This window comes from Acomys russatus, chromosome 24 (genome assembly GCF_903995435.1).
Source record: "Acomys russatus chromosome 24, mAcoRus1.1, whole genome shotgun sequence".
Taxonomy (NCBI): Eukaryota; Metazoa; Chordata; class Mammalia; order Rodentia; family Muridae; genus Acomys; species Acomys russatus.
In genome coordinates this window covers 57060449-57077342 of record NC_067160.1, presented here as the reverse complement: position 1 = coordinate 57077342, position 16894 = coordinate 57060449, and the positions used below count along the sequence as shown (strand labels likewise).

The following is a 16894-nucleotide window of genomic DNA, read 5'->3' as shown; positions in this document are numbered from 1 at the left end:
GTTTTTTGTATTGTTTACGCCAGAGAGTATTATTGTGGGCAGTATGACACAGAAAACAGTGGTCATACACCTAATATCACATAAAAGTATGGGGAGCCCGGCATAGTGTCACACGCCTTTAATTACAGATCTTGACGTGGTGGCGCACGCCTTTAATCCCAGCACTCAGGAGGCAGAGGCAGGCGGATCACTGTGAGTTCGAAGCTAGCCTGGTCTACAAAGCAAGTTCAGGACAGAAAAGGCTACACAGGGAACCCTGTCCTGAAAAAAAAACCAAAAACAAACAAAACCAGCACTTGGAGGACGAGGCAGGCGGATCTTTATGAGTTCGAGGCCAGCCTGGTCTACAAAGCAAGTTCAGGACAGAAAAGGCTACACAGGGAAACCCTGTCTTGAAAAAAAAACCAAAACCAACCAACCAAACAAACAAAACCAGCACTTGGAGGACGAGGCAGGCAGATCTCTATGAGTGCGAGGCCAGCCTGGTCTACATGATGAGACCTTGTCTTAAAACAAAACACCTAAACTAAGAAAGTGTGGAATGGGGCTGCAGAGACAAAGACATCAAGGATAACAGGTGAGAAATGAGTAGGAGAGAAGCGAAGGCTTTTCTGAGGCAGCAATAATTAAGGCACAAAGGCTAGGAAAGAAGCAAGCTATGTAGCCTGGTTGGGAGCACACGCCTTTAATCCCAGCACTCGGGAGGCAGGGGCAGGTGAATCTCTGAGTTCAAGGCCAGCCTGATCTACAAAGAAAGTTCCAGGACAGCCAGGGCTACACAGAGAGACCCTGTCTTGAAAAACAAAACAAAAAAACTGAAGCAAAACAATAACAACAAAAAACTATGTAGCTGTCTTAAACAGTCTCGGGGAAGAGAGAGAGGAGGCTCCACCTTAGCCGGTGAGACGGAGAGGCAGGTTGGGGAAGATGGCTCTCTTTCTAGGCTATGAGCTACAGAAGGCTGTGAGTGACTGTTTCCCTTGATCCCCAGAAAGGCTGTTTGCCACGCCGTCATACATAGCCTTAACAACACGTCAGCTGCCCTAGAGAGTCCCTGGAGCCTCCTCTGTTAAGTGTAAGAACTCACAGAGGCATTTTCCAGAGTCTGTCGTCTCCTGATACTGACGGCAGTATCATGATACTGACTTGGACTGGTTGTCCAGGCTCAAGACTTCTTAAATTCTGTCAGTGAGACTTTACTTGAGCTTCGTTTTAAAGTCTCAAGAGATGAGAATTGTTCCTAAAGGTCAGGTGGCCTAAAGGAGTTCATGTGGCTCTAGGTTTTCAGCCCAGTGAGGGTTTCTTGGTCTGCAGAAAAGGCTTTGCCTTGTACGCAGGAAGATTGGGGTAACCAGGGAAGGCACACCTCCTAACTGGAACAGTGCATGCTAACTGGGGTCAGCATCACCCCAGATGGGAACCTCCACACTCAGGATGACCTTTCTTTTTTTAAAAAAGATTTATTCATTTATTATTATATATACAATGTTCTTCCTGCATGTACACCTGCACACCAGAATAGGGCACCAGATCATATTATAGATGATTGTGAGCCACCATGTGGTTCCTGGGAATTGAACTCAGGACCTCTGGAAGAACAGCCAGTGCTCTGAACCTCTGAGCCATCTCTCCAGCCCAGGATGACCTTTCTTATTGGTGCACAGGTCCCAGGCAGACATACGCTCCTACCCAGAGCATCTCTTTGTGTCCTTATTAATGGGGGAGGGGGAGGGGCTTGCCAGCTGGTACATTCCTTCCTGTTGGAATAGCCCCCTCTTGTGGGGACAGACATCCTATTTAGGAGATTACTTTTCTTCCGTTGGATCATCCTCCCAACAAGGGACTGTCTAATCGTGTACCCTCTCAAACCTGTAGACACAGCTTTGCTAAACGTATTGTTCCCTACAGAGTTGGGACATCCCCCAACTAGGATCTCTCCTCCCAGCTATGACCGTCCTCCTTACTGGGGATGTCTTCCAGCCTGGACCTTCCTCCAGCTAGAGCATCACCCTTTACCTGGTGCACCCCACAAAGCACAGCAGCCCCATCCCTGGGCCCTTTACTGAGGCATCACCCTAGGCTACAACTCAGGGTATCTGCTTCCTGGGAAAACCAAGGAAATGAAAATGCCTGTGACTGACGGGAGTGGTGGTGCACGCCTTTAATCCCAGCACTGGGGAGGCAGAGACAGGTGGATCGCTGTGAGTTCGAGGCCAGCCTGGTCTACATAGGGAGTCCAGGACAAGCCAAGGCTAACACAGAAAGAGCCTGTCTTGAAAAACAAACAAACAAACAAACAAAAAAAAAAAAAAAAAAAAAAAAGAAAGAAAGAAAGAAAAAGTGACTGCAGGCTAAGACTCAAAGCCTTAGCTGCACACCTTTAATCCCAGTATTTGGAAGGCATGAGCAGTCAGATCTCTGTGACTTTGAGGCTAGGCTGGTCTACTGTCCCAGCCCACAGGACAAATTGAACCAGGGTTCACCTGAAAGAGGGAGTAGGCATTGAAGGTGGGGTACAGAGATGCAGAAAATTGAGTCAAATCTGGAAATTTCTGATCTCTGATCAAGACTCACTTTAATGCAGATGAGTAAGACTTTAAATAGCAAGGTCAACAGGATCTAGTCTAATCCCACTCTCCCTAGCCCCCCAGGCAACAGTACAATCGCCTGAATAGCTCCCTGTAAGAACTTCCCTATTTCTCTGGGTAGTCAATCCAAAGATAGCCTAGAACACAAGACCTCCTTCAGCAAGGGTCAACAACTCAAAGGTCACAGCGTGTGACCTAAGCACGGGATTTCTAACATGGCTGAATTTAGCATGGTTCCCCACAGATGGGTTTCCAGAAGAGGCAGGGCTACACGGAGAAACCCTGCCTTAAAAACAAAACATACAAAGCCTTGTGTTCTTCACACAAGGCAGGCTCCTCTGACCAGCCTACCAGAAACTAATTTAAGCAAGGAGACACAGCCATGTCTCTTTATCTGTAAGGAGTATGTTTTAAGACTGCCGTGAGGGTGCCCAAAACTGCACACAACATAGAACTCTCTGTCTGTCTCTTTCTCTGTGTATACATATGTATATATATATATAAAATCTATACATATGATGAAAGTTTATAAATTTGGCACAAGAAGAGTTAGTCCCACTCATAACACTACTTCCATTATGAGACTAACAAAGTTACATGAGCTTGGTCTCCCTTTCAAACGATCGCACTGTCTTGTTCTCTCCTCGTTCTGTGGTGGCTTACAGTGACTACGTGAGAAGACGAGGAGGAATGGAAGAGACACTGCAACACAGGTTACTATTGCTCGGCACTACGCCTGGAGAATCAGATGCCGAGCCGTTTCTAAGATTTGAGGTTGGTAGCAGATGATAACAAGTGGCTAAGGAGAGCCCTGTAATGCAGCACTTGGGAGGCAGAGGCAGGCAGATCTCTGTGAGTTCGAGGCCAGCCTGGTCTACCAAAACAAGTCTAGGACAGTCAGGGATACAGAGAAAAACCTTGGAAAAAAAACCCAAAAAACAACAACCATTGCCAAACAAACAACCCTCCCCCCCAAAAAAGACCCAGCAAAAAATAACTAAGGATCCTCAATAGTAGGCTGAATCCGTCACTCCCACTCCCCATGGGGGTGGGCGGGGGTGGCGTCACAAAAACTATGTAATTGGAGGTCCTCTGTCTTTATTCTTTAATTCAAAGACTATGGCAGAATATAGTCTTTTGGTGATTGTGCAGGTGAAAAATTTAATTTTATAAAAAATTTAGCCATGTGGGACAGACATCCCTGGAATCCTAACCTTCAGGAAGCAGAGTCTGGAGGAACAATGAAAGCTTGAGGCCATCCATGTTATGTAGTGAGACCCTGCTTCAAGAATGACACAAGCCAAAACAAAACAAAACAGAAAAAACAAACAAACAAAAGAAGGGCTGGAGAGACGGCTCAGAAACTAAGAGCACTGAGTGCTCTTCCAGAGGTCATGAGTTCAATTCCCAGCAACCACATGGAGGCTCAGAACCATCTGTAATGGGATCTAATGCCCTCTTCTGGCCTGCAGGTGTACATGCAGGAGAGCACTGTATACATAATAAATAAATAAATCTTAAAAAAAAAAAAAAAAAAAAGTGACACAAGCCAGTTATGGTGCTGCTTGCCAGTAGGATTGCTGAAGGAGGCGGAGGCAGAGGATCACGAGTTCCAGGACAGCATGGACTACACAGTGGGGGTTGGAAAGATGACTCACTGGTAAGACCTCTGGTTGCTCTTCCAGAGGACCTGGGGAGAGTGGGACCTGGCACCCTCACAGAAACATAAATGGAGGCAAAACACCAATATACATAAGAACAAGTCTTCTTTTATTTTTGTTTTTGAGACAAGGTTTCTCTGTGTAGCCTTTGCTGCCCGGGACTCACTCTGTAGACCTGGCTGGCCTTGAACTCACAGAGATCCGCCTGCCTCTCCCTCCAGAGTCCTGGGATTAAAGGTGTGCGCCACCACAGCCCAGCTAAGTTTTTTCTTTATTGCCATCTCCCACCTTTTCTCTTAAAGGGAGCACTCTATGGTTCTCTGGCATTTTGGAAAGTCAAAACATCTCTATCCTTGCACTATAGGGGACACTATTAAATAGAATAAGGGTTGTCTGGACCCAAGTTAAAAGGCAGTGAGTATGGTAGCAGGGCCTGGTGGCACACACCTTTTATCCTAGCACTCAGGAGGCAGAGGCAGGAGGATCTCTTTGAGTTCGAGGCTAGCCTGGTCTACAAAGCGAGTACAGGACAGCCAAGGCTACACAGAGAAACCCTGTGGGGGAGCCAAGACCATAGCCGGCAAGCATCTCGGACCTTGGCATAACACATTGAGTGGACCTGGGGCAGGCTGCCTTGTGACCTTTTTCCCTCCTTGCCTCAGGGTACATTCCAGAAGGCTGCCTTGCGACCTCTTCCCCTCCCTCAAGGTATGCTCCAGCTGTTCTCAGTATTCCCGGAATTACAGAGGCCTCCAGAGGACCAAGCGAAACAAAGTCTATAGATAATACCTTGTGGTTCCAGATGCCTAACAATTCCACCCAGCCCCAGAACCACAGGGGCCCTCGCCTTGCCAAACTTCTTGACTTCCTGATATCTTGCGAAAACCCCCCACCCGGGTCACCCCACTCAGCCTCCTGCTTCAATGGTATATAATTGCCTGTGAGAAACGAAAGGTCAGCTTGATCAGACTCCTTGACTTGCTGTCCGTTCTTCGCCTCTCTTGTCCCCCATTCTCTCCCTAGGAGTCCGAAGGTCCCAGTTGATTGTCCGGCGGGTCCGGACAAAACCCTGTCTCGCAAAAAAAAAAAAAAAAAAAAAAAAAAAGCAGTGTGTGACAGTCGACAAGCCAATTGTACACAGGCGGTGCTAAAGGGTGATCAAGAGCTGGGCGTGGTGGCGCACGCCTTTAATCCCAGCACTCGGGAGGCGGCGACAGGGGGATCACTGAGTTCAAGGCCAGCCTGGTCTATAAAAGCAAGTCCAGGACAGCCAGGACCTTTACACAGAGAAAGCCTGTCTCGAAGAACCAAAAACAAGGTGATCAGCACCCCAGCAGAATCAAGCGATTTCCTCGGCTATTCAGGACGGCGCCTCACTCGAAACCTAGGACTTGCTTATTTCCAAGTAATAGTTTTGGACTGCTGATAAATGAAAGGGAGCGAAGCCGAGGAAACGGGAAGCGGAGCAGCTCGCACCCGTGATGACCAGCTCCAGGAGCACAGGTTGAATTTCAGCGCGCAGGCGCTACCTGGCCTCGCCTCCCGACGCAGACGCCACACGGCTGGGTCCCGGTGCGCAGGCGCGGAGGCTCACGCAGGCGCACGAGTGGCCGGCCAGCCCCGCCCCGGCCCTAGGCCGCGAGGCGCGGGCGGGGCGATGGCGCGCGGGAGGGGCGGGGCCACGCTGCGGGCCCGGGCCATGGCCGCCGCGGATGCTGAGGTGAGGTGCGGGGCCGGCGTTCGGCGCCGGGGCGCGGGCCACGGTCACGATGGCAACGGGCGCGGCGAGGGGACAGGAACCCTAGCGTCCTGCGAGCTGGGTGGGGCCGCGCGCCCCTGCCGTCTCGGGCCAGGCAGCGCCGAGGCCCCAGCGTCCGGCCCGCGCTCCGCCGGCGCGCTTTGTGCACGGCGGGCCCGAGCGGCGGCGGCGGCGGCGGCGGCGGCAGCGCGGCGGGCGGTAGGAGGCCGCGGCTCCGCATCCCGCAGCCGGGAGCTAGACTGCGGGCGGGTCGGAGCGGGGGTGGCGGAGACAAAAGGCAAAGTCGAGCGGGCCAAGTTGTGCGCGGCGGAGGTGAGGCCGGCCTGCGCCTGCTGCCCCGCGCCGTGACCTTTCACTCGCCGCGAGAGCGTGGCACCATCTTTAAGGAAAAGTTGGCCGGTCCCGCGCGTCTCCCGCGCACAAAGCCGGTGCAGCTGGGTGACCACGGGCAGCACGCTCGACAGTGGAGTGTCTGCGGACCCAAGTTTATTTCTTCACCGATGGCATTAACGCGGCGGGGCACGGCGAATTAGCGTTCTTTTGTTCGCGGGGTGGCCTGCCCCTCTGCTTTTTCTGCGGGATAGTTTGTTTGCTTCCTGGTTTTTTTTTTTTTTGCGGCGTAAAACGTTATTCCCGGGCGAGAGGGACCGCTGTCTTCCCCCAGCTGGGAAAGGCCAGCCGGAGTCGGGGGTTGGCAGAATGCACTAGTGTCGTGTTGGTAGGGCCGAAGTGCGGGGCTGGTTTGGAAGAAAGTATACCGTAGCTGTCTTCCTCCGAGATTAGCCGGGAATAGTTAGCTTTTGGGACTTCCAGACCTCAGGAAGTGAAGGTGTAGTGAAAATATGCTGAACAGGCTTAGCAGTACATTTTACCTCCGATAATGTATGGTCGTTTCGTTTCTTTTATTTTTCCTTGCCTTTTTGAGGAGGGGTATCCATATAAGTGAACGGCTAGTTTTCTGGTCTAATGCAAGGAGGATTTGCTGAGTATTACAACGTTCCAAAACTGACTTAGGCACCAGGAACACAAGTGTATATGAAACAATCTTAAGTCATTTCCAGGCTTGTAAGGAAGGAGCTATATAGTGACTCTATGCTCCAGGTGTTAGTTTAAGTCCTTCAAGAGATTACCTCGTTCTGTTTTTTTTAATGCTCCGTGTAGCAGATACTGTTACTTCCTATTCAGCAGATGAAGAAAATAAGACTTGGCAGGGGTTAAGTAACTTTGCCTGGTCAATTGTAGGCTTGGCCATTTGTTTTTTTCTTTTTTGATGACTTATTTATGTATATGAGTGCTATATTTGCATGTATGCCTGCATGACAGAAGAAGGCATTGAACCCCATTATAGATGGTTGTGAGCTAGTAAGTATGTAGTTGCTGGGAATTGAACTCAAGACCTCAAGAAGAGCAGCCAGGGCTCTTCACCGCTGAGCCGTCTTTCTAGCCCCAAGCTTGGCCATTTTTATTTTTTTATTTTTGTTTTTTGTCTTTCGAGACAGGGTTTCTCCGTGTAGCCTTGGCTGTACTGGACTCACTTTGTAGAGCAGGCTGTCCTCAAACTCAGAGATCCACCTGCCTCTGCCTCCCAAACGCTGGGTGCGCCACTGCTGCTCTGCTTAGTATGACCCTATTTCAAACCTGCTCCCCTCACTGTCAAAGTAAGGTGGGGGGGGGGTCAGTGGCCTCCATATCTTTGATGCCACAGGCAGCTTACATACAGTGTGTGTTTGCTGAGTGTGTGCCTGTTGGCAGCTCCTCTGATTGGAGCACATAAACACGACAGTAGTCTTCTGGAGTGAGTCCTTCGGTATTCCTTTTGCAGGTGAGGCAATAGGTACACAGGGCCAGGAGGGCTTGATGCAGCAGATACGGATGACTGCAGAGCCCATGCTTGCTAAACATACGTCACACCTGTCTGGATTTATGGTTTTACGTGTTTACTGTGTAGGTACATGACAGGGTGAGAGGCCCTTGTCTGTAGTACAGTACTGTTGGTCCTGTGGAATTGGGTAGGTATGAGCTCATCCGCACTGAATCTTGAAGTATTTACTAGTTGGGGTTCACAGATTGTGGGATGATAAGTGCATCAGAGTTGACACTTAACTGTGTGTGTGTGTGTGTGTATGTATGTATGTGTATCTCCATCTGCCCCTCTATGCCAGTTCCCAACACTTATCACATTGGGAACTACTGAAGTAATAGAGAGGTTTATTAATATATGCCCTGTTATCTATTTTGTAGATTGGTGTGTGCTCCTCCACTTCTTGGGAGTATGATACATGGAGCTTTTGTGTCAGCAAAAATGTTATCTTGTGCTGGGCTTGGTGGCACATGCCCTTCATGAAGCCAGCACTCAGGAGGCAGAGGCAATTGTATCTCTGTGAGTTTGAAGGCAACTTGGTCTACAAAGTGAGGCCAGGACAGAGAAACCCTGTTTCTGAAAAACAAACAAAATGTTATCTTGCAGCCGGAGGGTCTTCCAAAGCAAAATTTATACTGTATAGGGTGGTTAATATGTATCTTTTTGTGGTGGTTCACACCTTTAATCCCAGCACTTGGGAGGCAGAGGCAAGTGGATCACTGAGTTCAAGGCCAGCCTGGTCTACAAAGCAAGTTCAGGACAGCCCTGTCTCAAAAATATGGCTCCCCAAACATTATTTAATTTTATGCATATGAATATTTTGCCTTTATGTATAATTTCATGTGTATGACTGTTTTACTTTCTATGTTTGCATGTCTGGTGCCAGTGAAGGCAGTGGAAGCCCTGGAAGTGGAGTTAGGGTGGTTGTGAACCATCAAGTATGTGCTGGGAGATAAACATTGGTCCTCTGAAACAGCAACAAGTGCTTTAACTTTGGGGTTATCTCTCCCAATCCCAAAAAACCAAAACTTATTTATTATGTATATTATATTGTGTTTTGCCTGCATGTATGCTTGCAGGCCATAAGAGGGCACCAGATCCACAGTACAGTACAGAAGGCTGTGAGCCACCATGTGGTTGCCAGGAATTGAACTCAGGACCTTTGGAAGGGCAGCTAGTGCTCTTAACATCTGAGCCATCTCTCCTGCCGCCCCTCCTCTCTTTGTTTCTGAGACAAGGTTTCCTGATGTATCCCAGGCTGACCTCTGATTTGCTATGCCCTGTAATGTTGGCGTTGAGCTCCTGACCCTCTTGGGATCACAGGTGTGTATTATCATGCCTGGTTTTGTTTCTCTTCCTTTACTCTTACATTTTAATTGAGTTTAGAATTGCATAATTATGATTTTAGCATATAGAAGCTGAAGCAGGAAGATCATATATTGAATTAGCATGGGGTATAGTGTTAGAGTTTGTCTCAAAAAATAAAAAGTCAGGCGTGGTGTGGCACTCCTTTAGTCCTGCCATTCTGGAGGCAGAGGCAGGCACATTTCTAAGCCTGGGTCTATGGAGGGAGTTCCAGGACAGTCAAGAGAAATAAACCCTGTCCTTTTTTTTTTTTTTTAAAGATTTATTTCTTGAGCCCAGGACAGCCAAGGCTAAACAGAGAAACCCTGTCTCGAAAAACAAAACCAACCAACCAACCAACCAACCAAAGATTGATTTAAAAAAAAAAAATTAGTATGTATGCAGTGCTCTGGCTGCATGTACACCTGCAGGCCAGAAGAGGGCACCCGATCTCATTTTGTATGCTTCTGAGCCACCATGTGGTTGCTGGGACTTGAACTCAGGACCTCTGGAAGAGCAGGCAGTACTCTTAACCATTGAGCCATCTCTCCAGCCCCCATAAACTCTGTTTTGGAAAACAAAACAAAAAGCTTCTACCATTACCCAAAACTGAGCACCAGCCCCCAAAACAAAAATCTTTGTTTTTTTAGAATAATATATACACACATAATTTAAAAAGTCAGAGCTAAGAGACATTATTGGAAGCTCTTTAGTCTTCTACAAAGACAGCAACAACTTTTCATTCTTTAGTGTTTACTTCCTATTTCTGCATATATACTGGTGTTGTCATGTCTTTACTCACCAGCTATAGGGATTATTTGTGTGTACTTCCAATAATAAAAAATGAGGAATTTAATTCTTTCACACTCTATGTTCACCTGTTAGTTAAAATAGACATTTTCTTGGCCTGGTGTGCAGCTTTGTCTAGGAATTTGGCCTACCTTCCTTGCTCTCTCTCACTGTCCCCTTGGGATGAAATGCATTTTCTATTAGCTGTCTAAGTAAAGGACAGCATGGCTGAGATAGCACAATGGATAGACTGGCTGGTCTAGGTTAAACTGGGTGTGGTAGTGCCAGCCTGTAATCTTAGCACTTTCCTAGGTCATGGCAGAGACATCAGTTTAGTTCATCCTCAGCAATGTAGCAAGTTCAAGGCAACTGTGGGTTCTAGGAGACTCTCAAAAAAAAAAGGACCAGTAGCATCGAACTTATTGCAGTGTCTGAAAATATAGATGTGCTTAGCTCACTACTATTACACTTGAAGAAAAAGTTTGGCCGGGTGTGATGGCGCACGCCTTTAATCCCAGCACTCGGGAGGCAGAGGCAGGCGGATTGCTGTGAGTTCGAGGCCAGCCTGGTCTACAAAGTGAGTCCAGGATGGCCAAGGCTACACAGAGAAACCCTGTCTCGAAAAACCAAAAAAAAAAAAAAAAAAAAAAAAAAAAGAAGAAGAAAAAGTTTGCTTAAACATGAAATACCTGCTTTGAAGACAATTTTGAAGTGTTTTTATTTTTTTGGGGGGTGTTGGTATTGGTGGCATGGATTCTATGTAGGGTTTATATATATGTCCAGGATTAGTGAGGACTTGAGACCAGTATGGTTCATAGGGCTTTTGCCTCAACAAAATGTCATGAATACTAAGCAAGGACTCTACCACTGAGCTGCACCCTAGCCTTCTGGGAGTCACCATTCTATTATTGCTGTTGAGAGAGAAGTCCAGTTTGGTGCCCCCACCCCTAGTGCTCTGGAGATCAAACCTAGGGCTACAGGCTTTCCTAATGCTAGGCATTTTCTCTGGCACTCAGCTATAGGCCCAGACTCCATGTGATTGGGTCGTCGTCATCATCATCACTACTCTTTACCTTGAGACTGGGTTCTCTGTGTAGCCCTGGTGTCCTGGAACTTGCTCCTGGTCTTGAACTCAGACATTCATCTGCCTCTGGTGGGATTAAAAACTGTTTCACCATGTATGGCTTTTTAATTAAAACATTTTTTTGTTGTTTTTGTTTTTCGAGACAGGGTTTCTCTGTGTAGCTTTGACTATCCTGGATTCCCTTTGTAGAGCAGGCTGGCCTTGAACTCACAGTGATCTGCTTGCCTCTGCCTCCTGAGTACTGGGAGGAAGAGGCTGTTTGTGTGAAATCTGCCTCTATAGCAAATGATGTTTGAGGTCTGCCTCTACAGACAGAAGGACACCAGGCCCTTAGTAATATCCACTCACAGCATGCCTGTAATGCCAGCACTCTAGGGAGGAAGAAGCAGGTGGATCACTGTGAGTTCAAGGCCAGTCTGATCTACAGAGTATGTCCAGGATAGCCAAGGCTACACAGAGAAGCCCTGTCTCCAAAACCAAAACAACCCCCCACCCCCCACCCTCCTACCCTCCCACAAAAATCTACTCACAGCCTTCTAGCAGGAAAACAGGTCATTCCTCCTTTTAGGAGAGGCCTTCTGGTATTTAACACTCCTGGTTCTCTAATGCTCTGTGGGTGAAAGGACCTTTGTGCCCCCCCCCCCCCCCCAGCACAGGAGGAGACAAATAACACCCACCCCCTTTCCTAAGGTCCCAACAACAGACTGAGATATGGTCCTGCCAGTATCCACTTTGGGGAACCACTGACTTTTATTGGGCTTCCATGGGTGAAGGGTTGCTGACAGCGGTGTGGTTGCTCTCTACCCTAAACAGGCCATGACAGGAGAGCCTTTACCCAGCAGGGATGAAAGCTTTTGATGGCTGCTTAGATGTAGACCTTTGCCTTAGTCTTCTACCTGTATATACTCCAGCCCCTCCCCCATGCCACGTGCAATTAAAGTAGAGTTGTGTGAAAATCTGGTATCCCTCTCTGCCCACCTATTCCAGGGTGTAAACGATCAACAAACCCAGTTGGTCTTTTGTAAGAGCACAGCTGGATGCCCCAAGATGACAGTTTCTTGTCTCAGAGGACAGTTAAACTTATGACACAGAGTCTCATGTAATATAGGTTGGCCTAGAAGTCCATGTGTATCTAAGGATGACCTTGAATTTATGATCCTTCTGCCTCCGCCTTCCGAGTACTTCAGTCATAGATGTATACCCCCAGGATAGGCTTTGTGTGGTGCTGGGCACGAAACCCAGAGCCTGGGATATGGCAGGCAAGCACTCTGCCCAACTGAGCTCCATTCCTAGCCTGAGCAATTGTTACTATTTCTTTTAAAGATTGATTTATTTTGAGCTGGGTGTGGTTTTGCATGCTTTTAATCCCAGCACTCCTGAGGCAGAGGCCGGGGCTTCTCTGTGAGTTCCAGCCTAGTCTACAAAGCAATCCAGGACAGCCAAAGTGCACAGAGACGCTTGAAAAACCAAACCAAAACCATTGAGATGTAACAAGAATACATTAATAAAAATAATAATAAAAAAGAAAAACCAAACCAAACAACAAAAAAAGATTGAACACTTTTAATCCCATTGATTGGGAGGCGGGGACAGATCGACCTTTGTGAGTTCGAGGCCAGCCTGGTTTACAAAGGGAGTCCAGGACAGCCAAGGCTACACAGAGAAACACTGCCCCCGGGGGGATAAAAGGGCGTGGATTATCACTGCCACCACCAGGCTTCAGTTTTTTTAAACAAGTGGTTCAAAATTAAAAAAGCAAGGACTGGAGAGATGGCTCAGTGGTTAAGAGCACTTATTACTCTACTCTTGTTGAGGACCCGGGTTTAGTTCCCATGGTGGCTCGCAACCAGAGGATCTGCTACCCCTTCTGGACTCCATGGCACTGCTTACAAATGGTGCACATACACACAAGTGGGCAAAATACTCACATAAAATAAAGATAAATACAAATCTTTTTAAGACTTTAAGGTGAAAGCCAGGTGAGGTAGTGCAAGCCTCTAATCCCAGCACTCAGGGAGGCAGAGGCAGATGGGTCTCTTGAGTTCTAGGACAGCCTGGTTTGCACAGAAAAACCCTGTTGCAGGGGAAAAAAGAAAGAAAGAAAGAAAAAAAAGTTGAAAGGTGAAACATCATCCTTCTTCTGTCCAATAACCATTTTATTGTCTTGGTAGGTTGTTTTTTTAAGTTTAAAATTTTTAATTTATTATTCAGATTACATTCTGAATGTTATCCCTCACTTGTATCTTCCTTCCCCTTACCACCTTCCCTCCATTTTGATAGGTTGTTAATACTTAATGTGCATCCCTTTAAAGATATTCTTGAGCCCCATGGTGGCACATGCCTTTAATCTCAGCACTGGGGAGGCAGAGACAGGCAGGTCTCTTGTGAATTTCAGCCAGAAGACCCCATTTTTTTTTTTTTAAGATTTATTTATTATTATATATACAGTGCTTTGCCTGTGTGTACACCTGCAGGCCAGAAGAGGGCATCAGATCACATTATAGATGGTTGTGAGCCACCATGTGGTTGCTGGGAATTGAACTCAGGACTTCTGGAAGAGCAGTCAGTGCTCTTAACCTCTGAGCCATCTCTCCAGCCCCGACCCAATCTTTTTTTAAGAGAGAGGGAAAGGGGCGGGCATATTGAGAGATTGATTCTTGAGTGTAGAAACAAAGACACAGGAGTTTTAGGTTTTCATTATGGAAACTTTCAAATTTACTCAAGTAGATAAGGTGTAACGTAGCTAAAGTGTGAGTGGACATCTGGATTTCAGGTTCAGGCAAGATGATCATGAATTCAAGGCCAGCCTGGAGTACATAGCCAATTCCAGGTTGGTTTGAGCCACACTCGGAAACAACTGTCTTAGAAACAACAAAAAGCACAGAGTAGAGCCAGCACTGCATTGGACAACATTACTGACATCCCAGCTAAACAGTTCCCTTCTCCTGACTAGTCTACTTAAATTGAACTTCCAGCATCCTGTCCTGTTGCCCATTGGCTTTTTTTTTTTTCCCCCCCCAGTTTGGAGACAGGGTTTCTCTGTGTTATTTTGGCTGTCCTGGAACTCCTTCTATAGACCAGGCTGGCCTCAAACTCAAAGAGATCTGCCTGCCTCTGCCTCCCGAGCGCTGGCATTACAGGCATGCGCCACCACAACCGGCTGCATTGGCAATTATTTTGAAGCCTTTCTCAGGCATTTTTAAAAAATCCATGACATTTTATTTCAGTTAATAAATGCCCTGTTGGTATTCAGATTTATTACTTAAGTTAAAAAAGGAGCAGTAGAGAGAGACCCTGAACAAAAACCTACATAAAGTGGGTGTGCCACACCCAGCGTACTTAGGTTTTTGGAAGCAGGGCCTCTCTATGCAGTCCTGGTTGTCCTGGAATTTACAGAGATTCATGCCCAGTGAGATCACTTTAAATAGAGGATTGATGGGCTGGAGAGATGGCTCAGTGGTTAAAAGCGCCACTTGTTTTTCCAAAGGTCCTGAGTTCAATTCCCAGCAACCACATGGTGGCTCACAACCATCTATAATGTGATCTGATGCCCTCTTCTGGTATACAGGTGTACATGCAGGCAGAGCACTGTATACATAATAATAAATAAATAAATCTTTAAAAAAAAAAGAGGATTGAGTTGGGTGTGGTTTTTTATTTGTTTGTTGCTTTATTTGTTTTTGGTTCTTTTTTGAGACAATGTTTTCTGTTTAGTCCTGGCTGTTCTGCATCTTGCTCTGTAGAGCAGGCTGGCCTTAAACTCACAGAGATCCGCCTGCCTCTGTCTCCCAATTAAAAGGTGAGCATCACCATACCTGGCTTTAGTCTACCATTTTTCTGAGGAAGTTATCTAGGCTGTGGTAGGATGGGACAGATGGAGAGTTGTACAGAGCTGCTCAGACCAAGAGACCTGAGTGCACACTGAGCTCTCAAGTCAGGTGTGGCGTGGGGTTGTAAGTGGGAAATGAAGTGGAGAACTGGGAATGCAGAACACGTGGCTAGCATAACAGAAACAAACAAACAAAAACCCAAAACACGAGCTGAGCACTTGAATTCTGTTAGGTAGTAGGGTGCATCCAAGTTGGGGTTTTGATGCTCTTGGGTCATATGTGCCACCACAAGGACAGATATGGGTATTGAGTAGAGGGATCCCGCAGAAGGCATGCAGTGTGGGTTTGCAGGTACTCAATTGGTACAGGCTGGTAAAAAAATTCTTGCTGACACATTTATAACCCCAGGGCTCTGGTGGCAGGAGTGTCACAAGTAGGTGGGTAGGAGTACATGAAACCTTTGGGCCAGATGCAGCTACTAGGTGAGATCTCAAAAACAGTGGCGAGCCGGGCGTGGTGGCGCACGCCTGTAATCCCAGCACTCGGGAGGCAGAGGCAGGTGGATCGCTGTGAGTTTGAGGCCAGTCTGGTCTACAAAGTGAGTCCAGGATGGCCAAGGCTACACAGAGAAACCCTGTCTCGAAAAACCAAAAAAAAAAAAAAAAAAAAAAAAAAAAAAACCCAAAAAAACAGACAGTGGCTGGAGAGGTGGCTCAGCATTATGGTCACAGCTGTCTTTACTGTTGCAGGGGATCTAACACACTCTTCCTTGGGACTTCCTTGGGCCTCAGACACCCATGTGGTGCCTTTACATACTTGCAGGTGCATAATATATAAAATAAGAACAAATCTTACAAACAACAGTAAAAATAGAACAAAACTCTTAGAGGTAGCAAAGATGTCCTCATTGTTCAGAAGATCAGATGTAGCTGGGTGGTGGTGGCAGCACACCTTTAATTCCAGCACTCCCAAGGCAGAGGCAGGTGGATCTCAGCAAGTCCAGGACAGCCAAGGCTACACAGAGAAACCCTGTTTCAAAAAACCAAAACCAGCAACAACAACAAAACCAAAACAGAAGATCAGATGTCCTCACCTATGTGCTCAGTAATGGTATAGAGCATTTTACTTGGAGAGAAGAAACTAAAATACACAGCAGTTGTTTCATTTACATGGAGAAACTAATAGTACTTTTCAAAGTTTGCTTTAAAAATAATTGACTCTTCCTGTGATTCTCCATTCTTCTTCTCTTTCCTCCTCTGTGTTTGCAGTTTTGGGAAGCCAGCCCAGGATTTGGTGGACGCTAGGCAGGCGTGCCGTTGAGACCACTCCAGCTTCTTCATGTTCACTTTAAGACAGCGTCTCAGTGCAGTGTCCAGGCTGCCCTTGTATCCACCTGTGGCCCAGGGGGACCTTGAACTTCTAGTTAGGTCTTTCCTCTTTGCGCTCCCTGAGTAGCTGCTGTTACAGTCTAATACTACCAGGCCCAGCTGATCTTTGGGCCTAATGAAATATTCTGTTGTCATAGTGTAATAATCATGAGAATGTGTGATTAAATGCATAAGGGAATTTGTTCATATAGCAAAACATGCACATACATAGAAAAACTGGTAGGAAATGAAAAGTGTTGAGTTAGGCTAGTGATACTTACTTTGGTTTTTAAGACAGGGTTTCTCTGTGCAGCCGTGGCTGTCCTGGGCTCACTTTATAGACCAGGCTGGCCTTGAACTCATGGTTTAGCCTTGACTTGAACTCCTTCCTCTGCCTTCCAAGTGCTGGAATTACAGGCTTGCTTCATCACACCAGACCTTGCTTTTGATGTATTGATGAATTCTTTAGGTATCAGTTTATTCTAAAAAGGAGGTGTGAAAGTTCTTCATACGAATTAGTGAGTGAAATGGGTTCCTTCCTGTGACTTCATTTCAACAGTTACCTCAGTCCATAGACTTTACAAGAACGTCAGCATCTTTAAATAAGAAAT

General features: G+C 46.9%; 1 protein-coding gene across 8 annotated transcripts in view; it reads left to right on the top strand.

Annotated features, from left to right (window-relative positions):
- Positions 1–5915: 5915 nt before the first annotated feature.
- Positions 5916–16894, top strand: part of Ehmt1 (euchromatic histone lysine methyltransferase 1) — a 137898-nt gene continuing 126919 nt past the window's right edge. For 7 of the 8 annotated variants that reach the window (XM_051166802.1, XM_051166804.1, XM_051166801.1 and 4 more), the window contains exon 1: positions 5925–5969. In XM_051166802.1, coding sequence (XP_051022759.1) covers positions 5949–5969 — 21 coding nt within the window. In that variant the 5' untranslated portion in view covers positions 5925–5948. Of the gene's footprint in view, positions 5970–16894 lie in introns of all 8 variants that reach the window. The other variant, XM_051166800.1, reaches the window with a different exon arrangement.